The 24193-nt window shown below is 40.5% G+C and overlaps 1 protein-coding gene across 2 annotated transcripts in view; it reads left to right on the top strand.

Annotated features, from left to right (window-relative positions):
• Window positions 1–20304, top strand: part of LOC131905035 (cytochrome P450 2J4) — a 31841-nt gene extending 11537 nt beyond the window's left edge. Inside the window, exons 3-9 of one of the 2 annotated variants that reach the window (XM_059255996.1) lie at window positions 608–757; window positions 1163–1323; window positions 5556–5732; window positions 8054–8192; window positions 11660–11847; window positions 13238–13376; window positions 19815–20304. In XM_059255996.1, coding sequence (XP_059111979.1) covers window positions 608–757; window positions 1163–1323; window positions 5556–5732; window positions 8054–8192; window positions 11660–11847; window positions 13238–13376; window positions 19815–20143 — 1283 coding nt within the window. In that variant the 3' untranslated portion in view covers window positions 20144–20304. The remainder of the gene's footprint in view (window positions 1–607; window positions 758–1162; window positions 1324–5555; window positions 5733–8053; window positions 8193–11659; window positions 11848–13237; window positions 13377–19814) is intronic. The other variant, XM_059255997.1, reaches the window with a different exon arrangement.
• The last annotated feature ends 3889 nt before the right edge of the window (window positions 20305–24193 follow it).

The following is a 24193-nucleotide window of genomic DNA, read 5'->3' as shown; positions in this document are numbered from 1 at the left end:
GTGCCATGAAATAGGTGATAGAGGCTGGACACACTGGAATGTTCATCTCTTGTTCTTTCTGTGTGGAATATTCATGCTTCTTTTCCTTATTGATTCATTTTTTTCATCTTTTAAAGCTTGTATTGACTAGGAACTCTAACAGAGCTTTTCTTATCTCTTTAATGTATGCGTTTTGTCTTATCCTTTGGTCCATTCCTGTTATTCAACTTAACACAACTAAGTAGATTTTTGTGTTAGCATTGGAGCCAAAGGAGGAATTTGAACACTTGGTTGTCAAACAACTGTTCTCCCTTGAAAAGTTTAATTTATTATGTATTCCTCGTGTCTTTGCAGCAGTGGGAATGGACCTGTTGCTGGTTGGTAATAAACATGCAGAGTTCCTAAGAGGAGTGGATCATGTAATACATAAGAAATATTGGTGTGTGATGTTGCAGATCCCCAAGACATGTTAGCAATCATGCTTCTTGCTTTGGGTTATTCTCTCTAGACAGCTGTCAAGCTCCTTATTGGCCCTTCTCCTTCCATCAAGCAAAACAGGCCCAGCCAATTTCTCAGGTAATTTTAGATCAGAATCACGATGTCATAATGCTGAATCTCTTCTTTCCAGGATTGGTCTTCTCCAGTGGCCAGACATGGAAGGAACAAAGAAGGTTCGCCCTGATGACACTGAGGAACTTTGGATTGGGAAAGAAGAGCTTAGAACAGCGCATGCAGGAGGAATCCCGGCATCTTGTGGAGGCCATAGAAGAGGAGGGAGGTGGGCATTTCACAGGAAGGTGCTGGAGGTTGTGACCCTTTCATTTGTTGAACAGATTCTAATTAAGTGTCTAAGTGCTTGTCCTGGGCCCAGCACTGTGCTGAGTACTGAGGGTTGAGCAGTGAACATGTAGCCATGACTCTGTTCTAGGAGTTCTGCAGCTAAGCACACAAATGGTGAATAGACATACTGCTGTACTTAAGACCTAGTCATCAGTATGACTTCCCATGCATTAACAGAGTCCTTGGAGAATGTCAGTCCTATGTAGTATGCTCTGACCAGAGCCTCTTACATACAACGTTCACTACAATGTGTGTTTTCTGTCATATCAAGTTAATTTAGTATAGGAAATAGAAAAAAATGAATAACCTTGAAGAATTCATGTCTCCCTCTCCTCACCTCCAGGACAGCCTTTCAACCCTCACTTTAATATCAACAATGCAGTTTCCAATATCATTTGCTCTGTTACCTTTGGGGAGCGCTTTGAGTACCATGACAGTCAATTCCAAGAGATGCTGAGGCTACTGGATGAGGCCACATGTTTGGAGACATCAATTGGGTGCCAGGTAAGCACTCTTCTTTGCATATCTTTACAGAGTAAGGCATTTTAAAGCTAATATGTAATATTTTAAATATTGAGTTTGATCCAAATATATTTCAAATTCACCTCTTGATGTTGATGTTTTTGTTAATATAAGAAACAATATATAGAGAAGATTTCTAACATTTATTTGAACTATTTTAATATTTATATTGGTCTATATACATGCATATGGGAATGCTGGTATCTTTTGGAGAAGGGAGATGTTATTGTTGACTTGGACTCTCTTTTTCCCATGCCACTTTCTTTCTGCCTCTGAGTCACCTTCTGAAGGAACTTTCTAGCACATCACCTTGTTTTGAGATTCATCTTTGTACACTGTTTCTTGTTATCTGCAGTCTAGCAGTACACTGGCTGAATGTGTTGTTGTTTTATCCCAAGTTATGTAAAAAAAAAGTTGTTCCTAGGTTTAAGGTGTTATGAATAATAGTTCCATATCAGTGTCCATGTGACAACACTCATTTGTCTTATGTTTGCATCTGGATATCTGTAAGGTAACTAAAGACTCAGAAGTGAGCACTGTCCCCATACCCATCAACGCAATGCTGTCAGTCTAACACTAGAGATTATAAACCTTTGAGGTTCAAAAGTCACCTTCAACTATGCCCCATTTTCCATGTCTACTTTTTATAGCCACTCAAATACTCTCCATGGCTTGTTGGTCTGTCAGCCACACCCATGAATATGGAAGACAGTTGTAGGGTGAAATTATCCACAAGTGCTTGATTTCATCTGACTGGTTTTCCTTCTGCAAGTCCTGCTGCAGTAGTTCCCTCACTACCTCGGGGTGTACACGTTTGAGAAATGTGTGTATGTGTATGTTTGTGTGTTTTTAAAACATTTTTATGACATTTTATTTAGTGTGCATACATGCACATGTATACATTGTTTATGTGTGTGGGTGCACACAAGTCAGAGAATAACTTTCAGGAGTAGGTTCTCTCCTTCCATCATGTGTGTACCAGGAATGTAAAAGAGAGAGAGAGAAAGAGAGAGAGAGAGAGAGAGAGAGAGAGAGAGAGAGAGAGAGAGAGAGAGAGAGAGGACATCTTTTTATTTACAATTGTTATGATTTCTTAATTGTTCCCTTTATGTAATATCATTTCCTACTCTTTGGATTTAAAATCTGTTTTAGCAGATATCAGAAATTGTTTTCCTTTCTTTGATTCTTAATTTGTGGTTATCTTTACCAGTAAGATGTATTTCACAGAGACAACACAAACTTTGATCTAGGTTTTGAATTTGGTCAGCAAGTCTGTGTCTCCTTTTGGTTTGTTAGACCCTTTTACATTTAAGATGATTATTGAACCATGCCAACTAACTACTTGACTAGATTATTTATACCTTAGTTTCTTCCCTATTACTACTAGGGGTTGCTTGTTTCTGTATTAGACACTATGGATTCTTCCCTTGCTCTCATTTGCTCAACCATTCTTCACATGAAATTTACTTTTTCCTGTGTTCTCATAATTGGGAGTCTTTTTCTTCTGTGTATAATATTCCATTAGTCACCTTGGGTATTTCTGGCTTAGTACTCCTGATTTGCCTTGGTTTGCACTTTTCCTGAAATATCCTTGTTTCTTCATCAATTTTAAAAGATAGCAATTCTGGGTATAGGATTCATGGTTGGCAGTTACTAACTTTCAGAGAATAATCTGTGCCAAATCAAGCTTTCTTGGCTTGAGGATTGATGAGCAATTTGATATTCTAATTTTTATGACTTTGCATGTGATGTGATGTAATGTATTTCCTTACAGCTTTTGTATTTTTTGGCATCTTTAGCATATCACAGAGGCACTTTCCTTTGGCCTGTTTATTTAAGGGTCTAAATACCTCTTCCATTTGAAAAATCTATTTCTTTCTCTAGATTTGGGGAAATGTCTACTGTAAATGCATTGAATTGATTCTCTATATACTTATTGTTTATCCCAGATCCTTGGTTTCTTATCTGGGATCCTGGGATCCTGTGGCTACTTAGATTTAGTTTCTGACTATATCTCTGAGTTCTAAGACATTGTGGTCATGCTCATTATTTTACCTAATAGATATTTGAGTGAAGTTTGTCCTCAACATTGTGCTCCATTCCTCATAGTCTTCTGCACAGGTTAGTCTATTGGTGATGGTTTTTACCATGTGTTTTTGACTCACTGAGCTATTAATTTTCAACATTTCCGTGGTTTTTTTTTTATTTTTATTTATTTATTTATTTCTATCAAAACCTTAGTTTCCTAGCTACATGGTGTCTTCCATTTTGCTGACTTTCCCCTTTCTATTGTTGACTTTCTTCAAGGTCCTTTATTGAATTCATTTGCTTGCTTATGTCCTCCAAGTCACAGATCATTTTTACTAGAAAACTTTTGTAACTTTTATGTAGCATTGTATTTGTTTCAGTATCTTTGAGTTCATTAGTTCAGGAGTTTGTAATTTTTAGTGGCATCCATATTTCTTGTGTTTAAGTGCTACACTTTACACTCTCTTGGACATCTCTTCTGGAGTGTGTGGAGATAGCAGTTGTGGATGTTTTAACTTTACCATGCTTTGGGTACATAATGGTTCCAGGGAGAATGAATTTGAAACACAGATGCTAGTCCTTCAAAAGTTCATTTTCTCTTTAAGACCTTCTGTTTCTATGTATCGACTTCTCTATAATGCACCCCAAAATGGATTTATTCTCACATCCCCACATCCATTTTCTCTTCAAGTTCAGGGATGCCCTCACTAAAAACTGAGAAATTAATTAGCATGACTTATAGCTATGAAAACAGGCATAAAGAATGAGATGAGTTGCACTTATTGTCTACATTATTTCTGTGTTTTAACTCTTAGTCGTGGTAGTTTGAAGCCCAGCAGTTCCATTGTTTTCCTTCTAGTAAGCAGAGCCGAGGAAGTCAGGGGAGTTCAGTGAGTACCAGGCTCACTTCTAGGTGTTGGTATCAAGGGGGGAAAATCTTAGAAGAGAGCAAAGAGATGGCAGAGAATGATAATCAAACGTTCTTAGAATGACTGATTACATCAGGTGCTGTGATAGACAACTGCAAAAGTCCATTCATTTTTCACTATGCTCTTCTACATATAAAATGATGCAATATGATGTCTGCAAGCAGGTACAGAGTTGTGCAAACAAATATAGATAGTAGTCCACCAGACTTCTGTGGAATAATTTGTGTGTCTCGTGCCATTCGGTTTTCAGATACAGGCCTCATTAGCATGCTGTGTATTATCAATCTACTTTTCAATAATACTAACATTATTAATATTGTTATTATAACTGCTACAACTTATACGCAGGAGGTAGCAGATATAAAAATCACACCCATGTCTGTCTGATTCTTAATCTTGTTGATTTTGCATTGTGTTATGTTATCTGTTCACTATGAATTTTATTAAAACATCATTAAACATCCACTTTACTTCAGTTAAGATTGCAATCTTACCATATGGGGATTAAATCATGCTGGAGACACCAGGATGTACAGTTACCTGCACAATACATGTTATTGGTAATTTCCCCGAGGGAAAGTAAGTCATGACAGAGAACTTGAAAGGTGAAAAAATACCTGTCATTTAAGAATAATCAGGCAAAAGATCTCCAAGGAGACTTGACCACTGCCTTCACGGAGTGAAAGGCAAGGTTATAACAATTGCAGGGACACTTTTTAGGCAAAATAAATGGCGCCTACTAGGGCCTAACACAGAAACGCCCTCAGTTTGATCTCAAAGGTTGCTGTGGTTGGAGTGTTTAGAGAAACTGGGGCAGTGATGAAGATCTGGGAATTCCCTCTCGGTAGGACTTACACTTAAAAAGCACTGTGTCTGACTCTGAGTCTATGGACAGTCCTTGAATATTGAAAGTCACAGAGTCAAACATGTGATCACATTGATGAATATTCTTTCTGGAAACTGTATGCAAAATAAATTGTAAAGGCATTGATAGTGTAATCAATAAAAATGTTGAATGCTATCCCAACATCCAGAAAGAAATGGTGTTGTGTATCAGGTAACAGGCAGTTGAACTAGTAAGAAGTGGTCTAAAGCTCAGTATACTTTAGGTGAAATGTTTTTCAGGTAAATGAAAGGGAAAACAAGCTGGCCTCACAATTTCACAGTAAGAAACAATGAGAAAGACAAGACTCTATCTTGAAACACTGTAAAGTGGCACCACGACGTCTCCATGACTGTCTTATTTTTCCCAATCAGCTCTACAACATTTTTCCATGGATAATGAAGTATCTTCCTGGATCACACCAAACAGTTTTCAGAAACTGGGAAAAACTGAAATTGTTTGTTTCTGATATTATTGACAATCACCGCAAAGACTGGAACCCAGATGAGCCGAGAGACTTCATTGATGCTTTCCTCAAGGAAATGAAAAAGGTGGGGAAGATGTCACTGCCTCTTCTTAAAGACAACATAGTGGCTTAGTCGTTTTCAAATGTTTATGCAGCAGGCTGCCACACTATTAGTGCTTTAACTTGACACAGGTTTATTCTCTTACAATGCTCATCATCTTTTCTTCCTGTTGGCTGCACAGGGTTCTTTTAAAGACTATGGAGACTATATGACCCTGTCTTTCCAAGTTCCTAGAGCTGATAGCATTTTTGTTTGTTTGTTTGCTTGTTTGTTTGTTTTTCAAGACAAGGTTTCTTTTTGTAGCCCTGGCTGTCTTTGAACTTGCTCTGTAGACCAGGCTGGCCTCGAACTCACAGAGATCCACCTGCCTCTTCCTCCTGAGTTCTGGGATTAAAGACGAGCACCACTATACCTGGCTATGAAGGCATTGATCTTTTGCTGTGGTTTCTTCCTCTATTTGAATGCTCAAACTGTAGCATCTCTTTTCCTCTGATCTATTTGGTTGTGATCCTCAAGCACCTTCTCATAAGGATAGTTCAAGATAATTGTCCCCTTTCAAATTAATCAGTATACTTTGCATGGCAGAGTATATTTTGGATTATCAAGTAGCATATGAAGGTTCCAAAAATGAAGATAGACATCCTTATATATCAATTCTTCACATACCTCATGTGAGTGAAAATTAGTAGTAATATTAACTCAAGAGTGTCATTAGAAATAAAGGGTTCCCTGCCTGTAAATGACAGATACTTCCCTTTCATACCCTTCCTTGCCTTTTACCCTTTATTTACCCTTTATTTATGAAGGAATTATAGACAAAGTAAAAGTAGCAATTAAACGTCAGAGCTCTGTTTCTGATGAGTTGATCTAAGGCCAATTATTCACTCGCTCTCAGCCCCAACTGCAAGACACAGGCAAAGTTCAACTGACGGCTGGAGTTCAACTTCAAGGTCTGCGTGGGGCATCTGCCTTCCCATGATTTCTTATAAACACCATCCAATCATAAACAAGCAGACAGAAAGCAGCTGAATGGATGTATTTGATACTTTTGCATCTTGTGACAACAACAGGCAGAAACAATTTAAGATGTTGAGTGTTTATTTTGTTGCATATTTTCAAGGGGTATTGGTCCAACATAAAAGAGGATGAATGGGAAAAGGATGTGGTGGAGCCTGTTTATGTCATGTTAGATCAGGAAGCTGAAGCTAGCCCAGACCCGGGACTTGGATACAGCCACAGGAATTCCACTTCTAGTGACTTCCTCCACTTGGGCCCCACCTACCAATGTTCCAGAATGTCTTAAAGTATTCCTAGCAACTAGGAACCAAATATTTAAAATTTGAGCCTGTAGGGATCAGTATAGATTCAAATTATAACACTATTGTTAATGCTCTAACCTCAACAGACTCCTGGCAAATACATATCACTGAATCCTTCCCATGAGCTTTGACATATTAGATTATGAATTCCTTTTCTGCCTAGGGGCACAATAGTAAATTTCTTCCCTTGTACTTTCATAATTTATCTTCCTGGCATAGTATCAATAGAAGCAACATTTTATCCCTAGGAAAAAGGGGCAAATTATTCACTATATGGAGTGCAGGTTTGAGACCATCAACATTATGAGCAGTATAAACAATGATGTTTATAGAGAAAGTAAGTAAAGATGGAATTATATCCCAAATAATAGTTGATGGAATCAGCAAGGTTTTATCTATGAAGGATTAATGGGGAGATCAAAGAATCAATAAACACAAAATTGACTTGATTTCTTTTGGAATCAGCAAAAACATTTGTAGAGTATTTGATATATGTCTGTTGTATCTTCTACAGTTGATATGTCATGTTAAAATATGTATGTTGTTCTCTTCATATAAACTGAAGCAGATAAACGTGAACTTCTTATATAATGAGTTAGCAATGTGGCTGATACTGGAAGCCATATGTGTGTGTGTGTTTATCCTGTTCTGTTCCCATCTTGCTAAAAGCTTTTCCAAAAACATAGTCACAAGAAAATTGCTGTCTTGATATTCATCCACCCAAGTACCAGCTGTTTTTGGTCAGCTTCCAGGACATGGAGCAGGAAAATGCTTCCTAAGGAGAGCAACGTAATATCATTTCAAATGAGTCCTTCTGAACTCATTCCCCAGGGTGAAGAAGATCTTATGTGTCAATCTCCTTGCACCAGGGGGACGATATTGCTCATGATACAGCTGCTGGCTGAGGAGGTCAAGGGGAATATCACTTTAAATGACTGCTTCCAAATTTGTTCCCCAGAGTCAGAACCTGTGTGTTGTGATAATCACAAACCATCTGACTGAACAAGTATACACTGTCTTTTCCAGTACCCAGACAAGACTACAAGTTTCAATGAAGAAAATCTCATCTGCAGCACTCTGGACCTCTTTTTTGCTGGAACAGAGACAACATCCACGACACTGCGCTGGGCTCTGCTCTACATGGCCCTCCACCCAGAAGTCCAAGGTGAACATGTGGTAAATGCACCTGGGCAAAGCAGATTTCTGAGAGCTATGCCTTGGATAGGGCCAGAAGATAGCATGGTGGGGTGGGAAAAGGTGCATAGCTGTGAGGCACTGTACGCTGGGGAACAGGCATGTACTCTCCACGTTTTGTCAGGGCTGAGATGGGCCCCAAGGGTGCTTACGTTTACAAAGTGCATCCATTCCTGTCCTTCTTCCATTTCACTAGGCCTTCCCATTTTACCCTGAATTCTGTCCAAACTCTTTGTTCTGGTGTTCTACGCACTGTGATGTCACCTTTCTGCCTTTTCAGCCTGAACTCCATCCACCCTGTATGGTGCCTTTCCTATACCCTGTGTCCTCTCTTGGCCCTGTCCTTATTCTTCTTATTCTTGCCTCTAAGCCATTATATCAAGAGTGTTCTATCACAATTTTTACCCACTCTAGAAGAATCTTCTCAGGTCCTAACTCCACAAATCATCTCGAATTCCTCCACGAATTTGATGACTGGAGAATTACTGTCAATTTCCTCCAGAGGTGACCAGATGTCCCTCCGTGACTGTGCTTGACACATTGTGCCTGTCTCCACTGACTGGCATTCATCAGGGAGAGTAGTCCATCCTATCATTTTTATTCCTTCGGATTCTAGAAAAGTTTAACAATTTGAGGATAGGAACATTTTTCCTATTGTAGAACACTGTTTTTTGTTGTTTGTTTTGTTTTTTCAAATTGTGGGTAACAATTATTCGTGAGGTATAAAATCAACTTAGTAGATACAGGCCAATGGCTTTTGCCTTAAGATGAAATTTGAATAGAGAAAATCGGTGTGCTTCCCATGTGGTAAAAAAAAAATTGTTTATAGAACTATCACCCCCGTGTGTGTGTGTGTGTGTGTGTGTGTGTGTGTGTGTGTGTGTGCGCGCACATGTGGAAGCCATAGCACACTGCAAGTATCATTCCTCAGGAACCATCCACTTTTTGAGACAGCATCTTTCATTCATCTAGAACTACACTCCCTAGCCACTAATCCCCAGAGATCTGTCTGACACTACCTCCTATGGTGCGCTGGGATTAGAAGTACATGGCACCATACCCAGCTTTTTTACATGAAGTATAAGAATCTGACTCTGGTCCTAAATCTTGCATGGCAATCCCTTTACTGACTGAGCTATCCGCCATGCCCAAATAATTTTCTTTATTAATTAAAAATGCATGTATGTACCTCTATTTATGTATATGCATCTTAAGTTTCAATTAAAATACACATGTACCTGAAGAATAATCTTTTTACATTTTAAAGCTATTGAATTAGAATGCAGACTTGACCTGTAGAATAATAGCTTTGAAATATCAATAGATTTACATGAAGAATTACACACATTAATTTTGCAGTATGCATAATAGTCAAGAGATAGGACTGGCTGGACTGTTCACTGGCCACAAATAGATGCACGAGCTAGAGAAGCTCTTCAGCTGGAGGGAACAAAGTTCTGATGGTGCCGAGCAATGGATGAGCTATCAGGACACTGTGCTAAGTTAAATAACCAATCACAAAATCACATGAATGGTCCTATTCAACTCAAATGAGCTATGTTGAATAGTTAAATCTCTATACAAAGATGACTGAATAGAATAGGATAGAGCCAGAAATTGTTTAATGTCACAGAGTTTCAGTTTTGAAAGAACAAAAAATTCTGGCCATTGCTTGTACAACAATAAGAACATACTTAACATTATTGAACTGTACAATTAAAAATGCTAACAAGAGATGTAGCTGGTGGCACCCAACATTAATCAAAATACTTGAGAGCCTGAAGCTGGACTGTCACAAGTTGGAGGTTATTTGGCTGCATATAAAGAACATACCCCTGAAGGTGATATTGTGACAAGTTTTATGTTAAATATAAGTTACCTCCAATTAATTTTTATATAGACAGTATTGCAAGTGTACACATTCACTTCTCTCTCTCTCTCTCTCTCTCTCTCTCTCTCTCTCTCTCTCTCAGTCTCTAAGCAGGACCTTTTAATAGGCTTATTGTTACAAATTCCCCTTAAATTGTTGCTGAGTTGAAACTGAAGTGAAGCTTACCTCTCTGTGAGTGGGCACCATGAGGACTCCTTCCTCTGGAAGGGAAGAGGAAAAGAAAGGAAGCAGACACCTTCTTAACAGGCCTTGCTCCAAAAATGAAACTCATGTTTATTTGCTATTTTTGTTCTTTTTTTTGTTTGTTTGTTTGGTTTTTTCAAGAAAAGGTTTCTCTGTGTAGCCCAGCTTATCCTGGAATTCACTCCGTAATCCAAGATGTCCTCGAACTCAAAGATCTGCCTGCCTCTGCCTTTCTAGTGCTGGAGATAAGGGCATGAGCCACCATGACTGGCTGTCTATTTGTATTTTACTTGGCAGAATTTAGTTATGGTCATTTACTGACAAAGGAATCCAGGAATATCGTTTTTAGCTGGATAACTGTTTAATCTCTATTAGCATATTGGAAGACAGGTAATAACCATTATCATTTGTTCTTATGATTCTCTCTGTTCATATATATTTCAAAACATCCTTAAGATAAGGCACAGTTATTCCCATTAATTAGATATGAAACTGAATTCTAAAGGATTTCGTTAGCAATGTTGTGCAGCAACTTCTTGCTATCAACTGTCCATGCTAATGTATCTCCTTGAGGAATTAGAGTCTACAGATGTGCTGTGGTCTGAATGTTCACGAATTCTCTATGAATCCACTTGTTGCAACTTAATTACTAGCGGTATGGTGTTTGGAGGTGATTAGTCCTATGAAGGGAATTATTGCTTTTAAAAGAGGTAGCAGAGAAGCAGGGAGACAGCTAAGGAGGTAAAGAATATTGCCACCTAGCCATTTGTCATGAGTACAGTTCTCAAAACCCACGTGGTAGAAGAAGACAAAAACTCCCACAGCTGTCCTCTGATTTCCACTCTTGCCATCAGACACCTTCACCTGACAGAAATACACTATTCTAAAGAGCATTATCTTTTTTTTTAAAAGAAGTACTAGAGAGACTGCTTTCTCCCTATGACATGAGGACCTAGTGAAACTTTCTCATCTATGAGATGGAAAATTGTTCCTAGCAGATGAGAAATGTCTTGGTGCCCTGCTCTTCGCATCCCCAGGCTCTAAGACTATGAAGCATGAATGTGAGTTGTTTATAACCTGCTTTGTGAAGGGAACTTACTTGTACCATACTAGGTACTGCTCTGATATTAGCCATGCTGATCATAGCTATTCAGTTCAGGAAAATTAGGATTATGTTGTAGATACAGAGAAAATCACAGAATTGTTTATTTTTATTTTAAATCAATCCTTTGAAGGGGTAAGGAAACTTCTTTACTGCTAGGTCACTAAAATGAAATAAAAGCAGGTAAGAGCTCAAAGACAACTTCTATATTGTTAGAATAAATAATTAAATTTGATTAATAAGATTTCCTGTTTTCTTTCAGAAAAAGTGCAGGCTGAGATTGACAGAGTGATCAGCCAGAAGAGACAGGCAAGCCTGGCCGACCGAGAGTCCATGCCCTATACCAATGCTGTCCTCCATGAGGTGCAGAGGATGGGCAACATTGTCCCCTTGAATGTTCCCAGGGAAGTGGCAATGGACACCAATTTGCATGGATTCCACTTGCCAAAGGTAACTATGCCCTCCCAGCCTCAGATAGCTTAGTCCATTTTTTACATCATCCTAAGAACCTAAACTAAAGGTTGACACATATTCCTATCTTAAGAGATCATTTAAATTGTGCAGAGAGATAGTATACCTGCTAAAATACTAGTTTTCCCCCATGCATCTAAACAGAAATTTACAGATATAATGGGGAAAGAAGACTCCTTGGTCAAATGTGTGTAGGTAAAGCCTTTATTTGCTAAAGGCATCTTAGCATCTTCCTATGCTAATGTGGGCTCACAACAGTCAGCAGTTCTCTGCTAGACGTTGCTTGAGGAAGCAGTTTTCAAGACCAAGGGACTGCACAGGGTTTCCTGAAACTTACACCCTCCATGCCCCAAAATAGTTACAGTCCCTTCTGCTTTTCTTTTCACCATGGATTATCAGAAGTCAAAATTTTCTTGGCTGTGACAAAATACCCAAGATTTCACTTCAGCATGGCAAGAAAGGGTGAAAGAAACAATCAGATCTCATAATGGTGGCCAGGAAACAGAGAGACAGACTACAGGAGGTGTTTTTGCCCCCACTTCCACCTTTTTTGTTTCATACAGATCGTCAGCCTCTAGGATGGTGCTATCCACAGTCAGGGAAGATCGGCTACCATTGGTTCATTATCTCTGTAAATGTCTTCACAGATACTAGCATAAGATAATGCAAACATACTACAGAGTATGTAATGAAAATGATGTGTAATCATGTTCATGGCACACCTCCACTGTTAGCTGTTAGCTGCAGATGTGGATCTAAGATAGCAAGGGGGCAGCCTGCACTAAGATGGTTCTTGGAATTGGAAATGGACATGACAAAATCAAGAGACATTGGAAGAATGGATAAAGTCACTGATAGAGTGGATGAGTCAGTATGAGGTAAAGACACACTCTGGGGAGTCCAGGCACCATGTCAGGGAGCATGGTAGACTGAGCTTGCTTACTCTGCTTCCTTGATATGCTCCTAACCTTGAAGACTGAGTTCAGAGTCCTCCATACTCAGGGATAAGAATGGAAAAGCAGAGATGAAAGACTCATCATTTCCTTTCATAGACCTGCCAAGGTCCTCATTGTAGGAAATGACTGAGTTGGTCTTTATTCCTGCCTGCCTCATTATTCTTCCTTGGATGCTAACATGTCTCTTCCTAGAACTGTACAGACTTCTTCCTGTAGACTTGTGTTCATCATAAAAAGCAACTTAATGAACTGGAAAATCCCCAGAAGGCATTCACAGTCATTGTAAATTTATCTAGATAAAGGAGAGGTACTGAGTAGGGAGAGTTATGCATGAGAGCTCAAGAACTATCTACCTCTCTACCTTGCAGGTCTATTCCATATATCAAGCCTTGACTCTTTGCTGTCATTTCTAGGGTACCATGCTTCTAACCAACCTAACTGCACTACACAGGGACCCCAAAGAGTGGGCCACCCCAGAAACCTTCAATCCAGAGCACTTTTTGGAGAACGGGCAATTTAAGAAGAGAGAGTCCTTTCTGCCATTCTCAATGGGTGAGTTGTGATGAGCAGGAGAGTTCAGAGCTCCACCATAGGCATTCCCTGCTCTCATTTCCCATAGTCCTCTGCTTTAATGAAAACATCTCCAGATGTGACTCCATTTTGCTTTTGGTTGCAATCCTGCATTCCCTGGCCTTGGTGCTGCTTCAGACCCACCCTCATTCTCACCCTCTCCTGCTTTATCTAGGTGTTTCAGATTGTTTCATTGTTTTCCAAGCACTAAGAATAGAGACCTATACTCTGTCCCCTCTTCACTAAGGTGGATATGTGCCACCTTCATAAGATTTTCCAGGGATGCACTCTCACAGGGGAATGGAATTGATTTGAAATGCAATGGTGAGAAGAAATGGGAGAGTGGTTGCCTACTCAAAACAACGGAAACATGAAACAATAATTATAAATAGCATTTACTTAACTGGATTGAGTTCTGTCTTATCCAGGAACTCCTTGAATAGGTAAGTCTTTTGTCTTTTATAGTTCTAAATATATCTAACTATAATCTAGTTAGATATATTTGTGCTCTGCAACTTGATGGTCAGGGAAGGGGATATAGGGCTGACCCTATCACTAGTGTTTTTCAGCCAGCCAGTTATGAATAAACACTTGTAGTCATACAATTGTTGAACCAGTAACAAAATGCCCTAGTGTATTGCAGTTATTGGCTTCTATGCTTTTCACATGTATTTTCAAATAATTCTGCACTTCCTTAGTTCCATAAGTAAGTACTGAGCATATATGTCCATATATATGAGAGCAGGAAAGTAGTGGGATAGAAGATGAAACAGAGCTGCCCCTTGGAGCATGTGTCCCTCTGCAGCCTTTCCAGTTAAAATTAGTCATCACTGCAGAGGTAAGGACACAGATCTAGCCAAGGGTGCTGTTGCTAGAGTTCAGTGTCCACCAGATTTTCTCCCATTGAAGCTTGTGTTTCAAAACACTCTCAGAAGGTGACTAAATGCTCCTCAGAAGCCACACTGAAATGCTGGGCATGATCAAATTTGCTTGATTATCTGAGGCAGTGTTACTTCTCATGACACTGAGGCTCAGGAAGGGAGGAGCCTGAATTTCCCTCATGCTAGTGTGGATTCAGAGCCAGTGTTTTTCGGGGCTTGGCTGCCCTGGGTGTGTCTGGCAGGACTAGTTCTGACTTCTTTGTCTTTCTATCTGGGACCATCTGTCCCTTTGTTTACTGTTCACAACTCACTTTAATAAGAAAGCTGATAAAATATAGGGACTCTGTCCAGTCTTCAGCTACATATTTCACTTATTCAACTATTCTTTTCCTTTGTTGTTTTTTTTATTTTTATTGAAAATAGATTTTTCTCTTATACAATACATCCTGACCACAGTTTCCCCTTCCTCCATTCCTCCCAGCTCCTCTCCATCACCTCTTTCCTCAAGATCTACTCCCCATCCTTTTCTTCTTCAGAAAAGAGCAGGTCTCCAAGAGACAATGGCCACAGAGGACAAAACAAGATACAATATGACAAGGAAAAAGCCCTCATATTGAGGCTGGACAAGGCAACACAATAGGAGGAAAAGAGTCTCAAGAGCAGACAAAAGAGCCAGAGATACATCTACTTCCATTGTTCGGAGTCCCACAAAAACACCAAGCTGTCAGCTATAACATATATATATATATATATATATATATATATATATATATATATATATATATATATATAGAGAGAGAGAGAGAGAGAGAGAGAGAGAGAGAGAGAGAGAGAGAGAGGCCCTGGTACAGACCCCATGCAGGTCCTTTGCTTGCCATTTCATTCTTTGTGAGCCCATATGAGCCCTGCTTAGTTGGTTTCGTGGGCCATGAACTCCTGGTATCCTCCACCCCCTCTGACTCTTAAAATACCCCCTTCTGTGTTTTCCTGGATTCTGAGGGGAAGGACTCAATGGAGACTTCCAAGTTAGACTCTCTTCCTTCATAATGCCTGGCTGGGGTCTCGGCACCAGCTCCTGTCTGCTGCCAGAGGAAGCCTCTCTGATGACAACAGGCAAGGTAGCAGTCTATGAGTATAGCACAATACCATTAGAAAAAAAAAACAATTATTTTTTTGCTAGTCCAGTTTGCTTCTACCCTAGGATTCTTTTAGTTTATGAATCCAATTCATGAAATGGTAAAAGTCTAGAAGTATGACCATTTTTATATTCCAAACAAATGCTTTGTGTGGTATTTCCTGAGACTGGTGAGAGGGATGTGATCAGACCCCCATCCACAGCTTCCCCAGGAAGATGTTCCCAGCCCACTGCTGCCCATGCACATGCCTGTTCTTCATAGTGCAAAGTCCTCTTCCCTTGGGAGTTCATGGCTCATCAGTTTAAACTGTTCTTCCACCTGCATCAGCTGTAAAATAAAAACGACAGCACAGAGAGACTCACTGAGAATTATAATATTTCCTCTTAATTACTGACTTCATTAGCAGGCAAATTATCTCAGACAATCACAACAGCAATGCAATTATTAGTAATTATGGAGGAAAGACATTAGTGTCTACTTTCATCTAATAAGTAAACCTTAAATAAGAAAGGTGTTCTTATTTTAGACCATACACACACAGAAGTGGCAAACAGTACCCATATTTTTACTCCCAGTTGAGTTCTCTCTGAATAACAAGCAAATTTAAGTGGCCTTTCTAGTTATGAACCCTTCAAGTTTAAGATTCACCGAGCCCATAGTCTGTGTATCAGCTAGCATCTTCATTCATAACAAGCACTCCATACTCTACCACATAGTAAGAGCCTGTTGCTACTCACTGGGTTCCAGATTGGTTCAGCAGCTTGGCTCCTCTTGGCTAGACTTCTGGCTGACTGCCAGTCTATGGTGATCCCAGTTGAATGGCAGACATCTTCGCACATTATCTCTAGCCCTCTAGTAAACCAGCTGTCCATTCTCTTTGTGGCAATCGTGTCCCAAGAGGGAGAACAGAAGCACAAAGGCCTGGTGAGGCCCAGTCTTAAACCTTCTGGTGACAAGTCACAATTCAAGGGAAAAGAAGTTACTTCAGTCTGTTTGGAATAGCACAGAGGTCATGGTGCCCATAATGTGGAACCAAGGATAGATGAAGATTATCCCTGTTTTATTGTCATCATCTCAATTTATGATGGAGAAAAATAAAATTCTCCATAAAAATCAGTAAAACTGAACATGATGGGCAACCCTCAAAAACCTGCTCAGGTACCAAAGCAAAGTGAATTTTTTACCACAATTTCAGGTTTGTTTTTTTTTTTTGCCATCCTGCTGCCTTTTTTTTTTTTTTTTTTTTTGCCAATTCTATAAGTTTCAAAGGAAGCCACCTTGGGAAAGTAGAGTGTGTTTGGAAGATTTTTTTCTTCCGTAGGAAAAGATAACTAGTGACAAAGTTATTATCTGTGCCTCATCACTGAAGATGAAAAACTGTACTTACATGAAAGTGTTCTCTTTTATGCCTTCATCTGTGTGAGTCAACAAACTTAACAGTTTCATAATAGGAAAGAGTGGCAGGTTTTCTATTTACAAATGTCATCAGAGAACATAAGGGCAGGGTTTGTGAAGACTATTGGTGATAGCCTGGGTCAACCCTCTTATTTCACTCAATAGGTCATTTTTCTGGTTTTTGGTGAAAGGGGAAGGGTCCAAGCTGCCTTTAGCCCAAACTGTCTGTCAGCTTTCCCTCACTGAAACAATATCTGTGATGAACAACTTCTCAGGAGAAGCTTTGTTTAGTTCATGGTTTCAGAGGTCTCAGTCTGGTCATGTGACCTGTGCCTGAGGTGAGACAGAGCATTTGTTGTAAGTGTGTGGTGAAAGAAGTCACTACCTCATAGGGACCAGGAATCAAGGAAAGGATGCCTCCAGGTTCCAGATATCCTATCAGGGGCATGGCTTAAAGACCTACCTTAGGTACATGTATTTAATTTTCTACCATTTCCCAGTAATACATCAGTTGGCAACCAGACCTCTAACTTGGAGCACCTGATGACAAGTGAAAAAGTGAAAAATTAAGCTACATACATTCAAGTTACATGGCTTAGGTGAATGCTGTAGTATCACTCAAGTTTCCCAGTTGAGTGACTGCAGTCCACAAGGTAGTGTGCGCACGCACACACATACACACACAAAGCACTGATCGTGCAACCTTGAAGAGATGTAACCTTTACTGATTCTATAAGAAATGGCTTAGTAAAAGCTACATATTGTGAACTTCCCCATCTTAAGGGAGTAGGTTTTGTCTTGTCAACCATTGCAGTTTTCTATTCTTCTTCAGTCTTTGAAACCCTCCATCCATAGTAAATCAAGAAATGTCAGACTTCTCTAGCTCACTCAAAGTAGACCACCTTTTGATGCACATTTCATATACCCTACCAAATTACCATCCCCACCCTTAATTAACTCTGAAAATTATAGTATTAAATGCATCCTGGGAAAATTGAAGAGATCCTATCTCAAATGGAATGGTTAAAAGAGAGACAGGGGTGTAGCTCAGTGAAGGTATACTTTCAAGAATGTGCAAAACCCTAGATTCAGAAATTACTAGGAAGAGAGACAGAGACAGAGACAGAGAGACAGAAACAGAGAGAGAGTAAAACTGAACAAGTGAGGTGGGGGAGGCAAGAAAAGAGAAAAGAATAGGAAAGGAAAGGATAGGAAAGCAAAGGAAAGCAAAGAAGGAAATAAATAAAAAAAAAAACACCAGCATCCTCACTGGTCGGCATTGTCAAGGGACAGACTCTGTACACTGTTGTGGAGGAATTTCTAAACAGTCTTATTAAATAAGAAACACAGAGCCAAATACAGAGGTAAAGCCAAAGAGATCAGAGAACTAGCAAAGAGTTCTCACCACTACCTTATTTTACCACCTCATTCCTGTCGCTTCCCCAGAAAGGGCTTCTTCCTGTGTAACCTGTGTTTTTTATTGCCTTTCTGTTCTGCCTTCTCATTGGCTCTAAGCCCAGCCATATGACTTCCTCATTACTGCCTGTCTATACAGACCTCCAGGTCTCTATGGTTGGTACTGGAATTAAAGGTGTGTGTCACCACGCTTGGCTGTGTCCTTGACCACACAGAGACTCTGCCTGCCATGTGATTGGATTAAGGGTGTGGGCTACCACTGCAGGACTTCTCCTTATGGCTCGCTATGTGACCTCACTATGTGATCTCTGATCTCCAGGCAAACTTTATTTATTAACGTACAAATAAAATCACATTTCAGCACAATTAAAATATCCTCACACACTGTATGTGCTAATAGTATAAGTGTTATTTACACAGTCACTCGTAGTGCCAAAATGGCCTTTAACAAGTTGGAGAGTGGGGAAAAAAAGTAGAAATCAATGGCCATTCAAAAAAGCGCTTGTCCAGAACCAGTTTGTACATCACAGTAAACTTGTATTTAGTTAGAACAGCTATTCTGAGGCTTTGGGCTCTGTTTTGGATTTTACACTATTATTCTCTTGTTCTTTACTTTTTCCACTAAAAATGTATATTTAGGAAGAAAGGAAGCTAGTAGCAAGTTACTTAAGGTAGCTGACATGGTAGCTCAGCTGGTAAATTGATTGTCTTATGGCATAATGTCCGGATTTGATCCCTAGAACCTGACAAAAAGCTGTGTATGTCAGCATATTCTTGCAATCCTTGTGCTGGCTGACCAGAGACAAAAAGACCATGGGACTCACTGGCAAGTCAGCATAGCCTGATTAGCAGTGACACTGTCTCAAAAACAAATACGTACATAAGTAAATAAGTGGATGGCACTTGAGGATAAACACCCATAGCTGGCTACTAACTTCTACAAATACGTGCACACAAAGTGTACACACAATGAGCACACATATGCACAAACACGTCTACACAAATATGGGCTTAAAGATGGATAGGAGACTATGTAGAACTCTGCAGTGCTGTTGGGATGCATGGTGAGGATGTTCACTGAGGGAGAGAACAGTGGCATGCTAGGGTTGTCCTGGACCATCAGACACCACTGGTGTGAACCCAGGTCTTCAATAGAGAGACTGACATATAGGTACCGAAATGAATATTGATACCAAATACATATGTCCAATACACACACTTAAATATAAACACCGTGTGTATAACATGAGGTGACCTAGAACAATGGCTTCCAGAGTTGTGAGAATGTCTCCTGCCAGTTCTTACCTTCCACATATCATTAGTCAATGCAATGAACCAGGAAACTTGGGAAAATGACACTTTCCTGGGCTGGCAAAGTGAAAACACAAGTGTGGGACATATTATTGGGCCAAGGTCAGGGAAATGCCACCTTGAGTGTGGCTCCAATGGCCAAATCAGCAAGAAGTTAGACATAACCAGCTGGACACAAAGTCTAAGGTCAGTTCAGTATTTACAGTAGGAAGTTGGGGACACCAGTCCCTCCATGCACTAAAGTCAGCTGAGAAAGTGACTCATCTGTTTTTGTCCTGCAGGAAAGAGAGTTTGCTTGGGAGAACAATTGGCCAGGTCTGAGCTGTTCATTTTCTTCACTGCTCTCATGCAAAAGTTTACCTTCAAGCCACCCGTCAATGAGAAGCTGAGCCTGAAGTTCAGAATGGGCCTGACTGTTTCCCCAGTCCAGTCACCGCATCTGTGCTGTCCCCAGACTGTGATGCTGGAGAAGGAAAAAGAAAAGAGTACAGAGAGAGATGGTGTATGCCTTGACGCTGCTGGACCTTTTTCACATGAGAGGAGAATAATGTCACAGAATGAAGATGATTCAAAAAATATTGAGGAAATTGGACTAAGAAAATTGAATTAAATTTCTGGACTGTTGACCCCTAATTTGGTTGTGGGCAAATCTTTTATGAGCTCAATGGCCTATCTTTTTAATCTAAAGTTGCAAGGAGAATGATGATTCCTCTCATAAAGAGAATGTACTGAAAATGAAATGCTGAATTAAAAATGCTAAGTGCATCACGATTCAAATCTCAAGAGGTGTGCCTTCAATTTGCCTTGTTCCTCCTTTCCTAGACATGCATTTGTTTCTGGCCCATTGAAATGTTAAAAGTAGTGCAAAGAGAGAATAGGGATCAGAGCTGAGTTTCTGGCTACATCCATAGGAAGAGGCCATGAAGACTCTTGCAAATGACAAATGTGTCCCTCACATGTAGCTCTATCTCCAAGTAGTCCTGGAAAGCAGCCATTTGAGTTTCCTCTATTGAGACTTTTTTTTTATTTAGATCTGTACTCCATTTTTAAATTTTTTTTTGACATCACATTTCTAGGGTTCTTTATATACTTTGGATATTAGTCCTCTATCACATGTGGAGTTGGTAAAAATCTATTCCCATCCTGTAGGCTGCAGCTGGTGGTTTCTTATTTGGTAAAATTATATTGCTTTCTTAATACTCACATACACTCATGGTGTTTTTCTAAATGTGGAAGCCAAATGCTAAGAATCACTTCCTCTACTTGGTAAGAATAGATGCCACTGGACTTTGAAATCAAGAATCATGATAATATATTCAATATTTATTATAATTTATCAATAGTATATTATACATCAAATGTCAGTGGTGAATATGAGAAGTTACAGGCCTTACCATTTCGGAGCATATATTCTAGTCTTGATGGGATTGGGAAAAAGCGATTATAAACCCACAAATAAATTGGCATTAGTGTTCCCAACTTGAGGACAGATGCCCAAAACAAAAATTTAAAAACATGTACAGCTCTAAACACCTTTCCTCACCTTCAAAACTTCATGAAGCAAACTTCATGGGAAGGGAATTATTTCAGAAACTTCCCAATGGTGACTTCTCTCTGTTATGTGACAGGTGATGCACCCTTATAAATCTGGCCACTCCCACTCTTCAAACCCCAGACAAATGGCTGATGTGCCTATTTGCATATCAAAGCAGACCTGGCCTCCAGGTACTTCCAGCATCCCTTAGCCCCTACCTGTTACAGGATATGGTTGGCCTACCATACCTAGATGTCCAGCCCAGGGGCTGGGCTGCCCTTCCCTCAGATGCTCTTCCTCATATAATCAAGACATTTAGGTTACTTGACACTTTTACACCTTTGGCCACCTGGCTGCTGCACCTGGTTCCCCTCTTTCCCCTCTCCCCACATGGCCCAGTTTAGTCTGAGCATGTCCACTCTGAACGTTCCCAGATATATGACTATGCTCTCCCACATATCTGTAATAAACTTTCTTCCCACCATACACCTAGGAGCAGTCATGTCCTTTCCTTTTTATTTCTTTTTTTTTTTTTTCATTCACTCACCCCACCCACACACACAATCTTTTACCTCTGAAAAGCTGATGTGTGGTGCACAACTTTAATCCCAGCACTGAAGAGGCCTAGGCAGGTGGATCTCTGAGTTTCAGGACAGCCTGGCTAACATAATAATTCCAGGCCAACCTAGCTACTTAGTGAGACCCTATCTCAAAATAATAAATAAAAATGTGAGGCCACTTGCTGAGATCTTGCAGCCTTTCTGTCCTCACAGCTCTCACAAAGGGCCTAATCAACCCTCCTCCTCTGGTGCCAGTGACCAGAGACATGTAACACAGGCCACATTTTAATTACTTTGCCTCCTCCTGTGGGACCTCCAGCCCCCTCAGAACCTTTAAGAATGGACTTCACTTTGTTAGCTGGTATTGGCTGCTGCTCTCTTCAGAACCTTGCCATGCTGTCAGTGGTGCTGATAGTTTTATAAAAACTCTCATCTGAAGAACAGTTAGTCTCAGGGACTCCCCCAAACCTACTACCTTTCCTCTGGGTCCCTAACATCTAACACACACACACACACACACACACACACACACACACACACACACACACACAAATAATTTTGTTTTAAAATTTTTAGTTTTTTTTTTTTTTTTTTAAGAGAAAAAGAGCATGAAGTTTGGTGGTGGGTAAGATCTTGGAGGGGTTGGGGTAGGGAAAGCATATGATCAAAATTCATTGTCTAGAGTTCTCAAAGAATAAACAAAGGCATTTTAAATGTTTAAAAATTATTTATAAAGGGGAAAGAAGGAAGAAAAGAGGGAGGGAGAGAGAGAGGGAGAGAGAAGGAAGTTCAGTGGCATAATCAGAAGGTTGCCAGCACTGGAGAAAGCTGGTTTACAAACCAGGAGTCCCCCAGGGATGTAAATCACAGTTCCCAGAGCCACACAAATGCTTAGGAGAAACTAATTTCCGAAAGAACAACCACTCTTAGCCAGTCCCCACTTTTTCTTCCAACGTAATATTTTTATTGATTATTTGGGAATTTCACATAATGTACCATAATCACACTCATTCCTCAGTTCTCCCAGGTCCACCCCTCCACCCTTGTGATAGTCACCCTGTTATAAATTTGCATAGTAGGGAACCCCTAGCTGGCCAGGATATCCCACTGTCGAGGGAAAACATGCTGAACAGATAGATGCAGCTGGGGCAACGCGGCAGGGGTGTGGGGGTGGGGGTGGGGGACAGTGCTTGGAAAGTCATTCACACCCAGGCTCTGCATCCACATGGAGAGTTTATAATAGAGAGATGAAGAGAAAGATAGGAAAGAGGGAGACAAGGAGAAAGAGAAAGAAGAGAGAGCAGAGGTATACACACCTCATGGGAATGGAGAGAGAGAGAGAGAGAGAGAGAGAGAGAGAGAGAGAGAGAGAGAGAGAGAGAGAGGAGAGAGAGAGAGAGAAAGAGAGAGAGAGAGAGAGAGAGAGAGAGAGAGAGAGGACAGAAGAGAGAGAGAGAGAGAACAGAAGAGAGAGAGGAAGGGGAGGAGTTTTTCCTTAAAATAAGGCCTTTACATCAGGATGCAGGGCGGGCCCAAGGGGCAGGATTTCAAGGGGTGGGTCAGAATATTAACACCCCCCCCCCTACACACAAAAAAAAACCCCAACAATTCCAATTTGTGTTGCCCATATACTCATGGGAGCATGGTCAAACTCCCAGGACCAACCTCTTAAGGAAAAGTAAGTCCTTCCCCACACCTAGACCTTCAATGGTGAGGAGCTACAATTCAGCATCCTTCTCACAGTTTTTAAGAGTTTTCTTCTATGGCTTCCAGTCTAGGCTGTTACTTTTGGGAGGGGGGTGGGTAGGGGTGGAGTTTGTCACAGAAGCTTTCTATGTCTCTCTCAACTGTGAGTCTGCTGTCATCAGTCATTGACACCACTGCAAAAAAGATTCCTTGCACTTTACTGTCAGCAGGAACATGGATCATGAACATCCACATGGTCCTGATGACCACAGACATCCACATAGCCTCCAGTGTCAGCATGTGCCAGGGACCTCACCATGGTCTCCTGTGGTAATACAGACATCAACACAACCCTCTGTCACATCATGGACCACAAACACTGTCATAGCCCTCAGCAGCTGCATAAGCAATGGACATCAGCATGGCCTCTGGGGCAACATGTGTACCAATATGATGGCAGACAGACCCAAGGACATCAACATGGCCTTCTGCAGGAGCACAAACTACAGTTGTCTGCATGGCCTTCACTAGTAACATGGGCTGTGGATCTCAACATGGCCTCAGGTGGCAGCACAGGCCACTCACATCCACATGGTTTCCTGTGGCAGGTCGACAGATCCAAACATTTAGCCAGCCCTTTTAAACCATGTTTGGTGTGAGTTCTTGGAACACAGTGCCTGGCACCTAGGGGTGGGGGACACAGTGCCAGGCTAGAGGTCTCTCCATTCAAATTACTGAATACCCATTGGATTAACTTTCCTACTCAAGCTCCTTCAGACTTCTAGCTGGAAACAAAGCAAGTTCACTACTGCAGCAGGCAGTGAGACACTTCACCCTAGAGGGTGCTCAGCATTCTTGCTTCCCACCTTACTTTTCATTA

The sequence above is a fragment of the Peromyscus eremicus genome, chromosome 2 (assembly GCF_949786415.1).
Source record: "Peromyscus eremicus chromosome 2, PerEre_H2_v1, whole genome shotgun sequence".
Classification (NCBI taxonomy): Eukaryota; Metazoa; Chordata; class Mammalia; order Rodentia; family Cricetidae; genus Peromyscus; species Peromyscus eremicus.
Note: the sequence above shows the minus strand (reverse complement) of the source record. Positions and strands in the feature narration are given on the sequence as shown.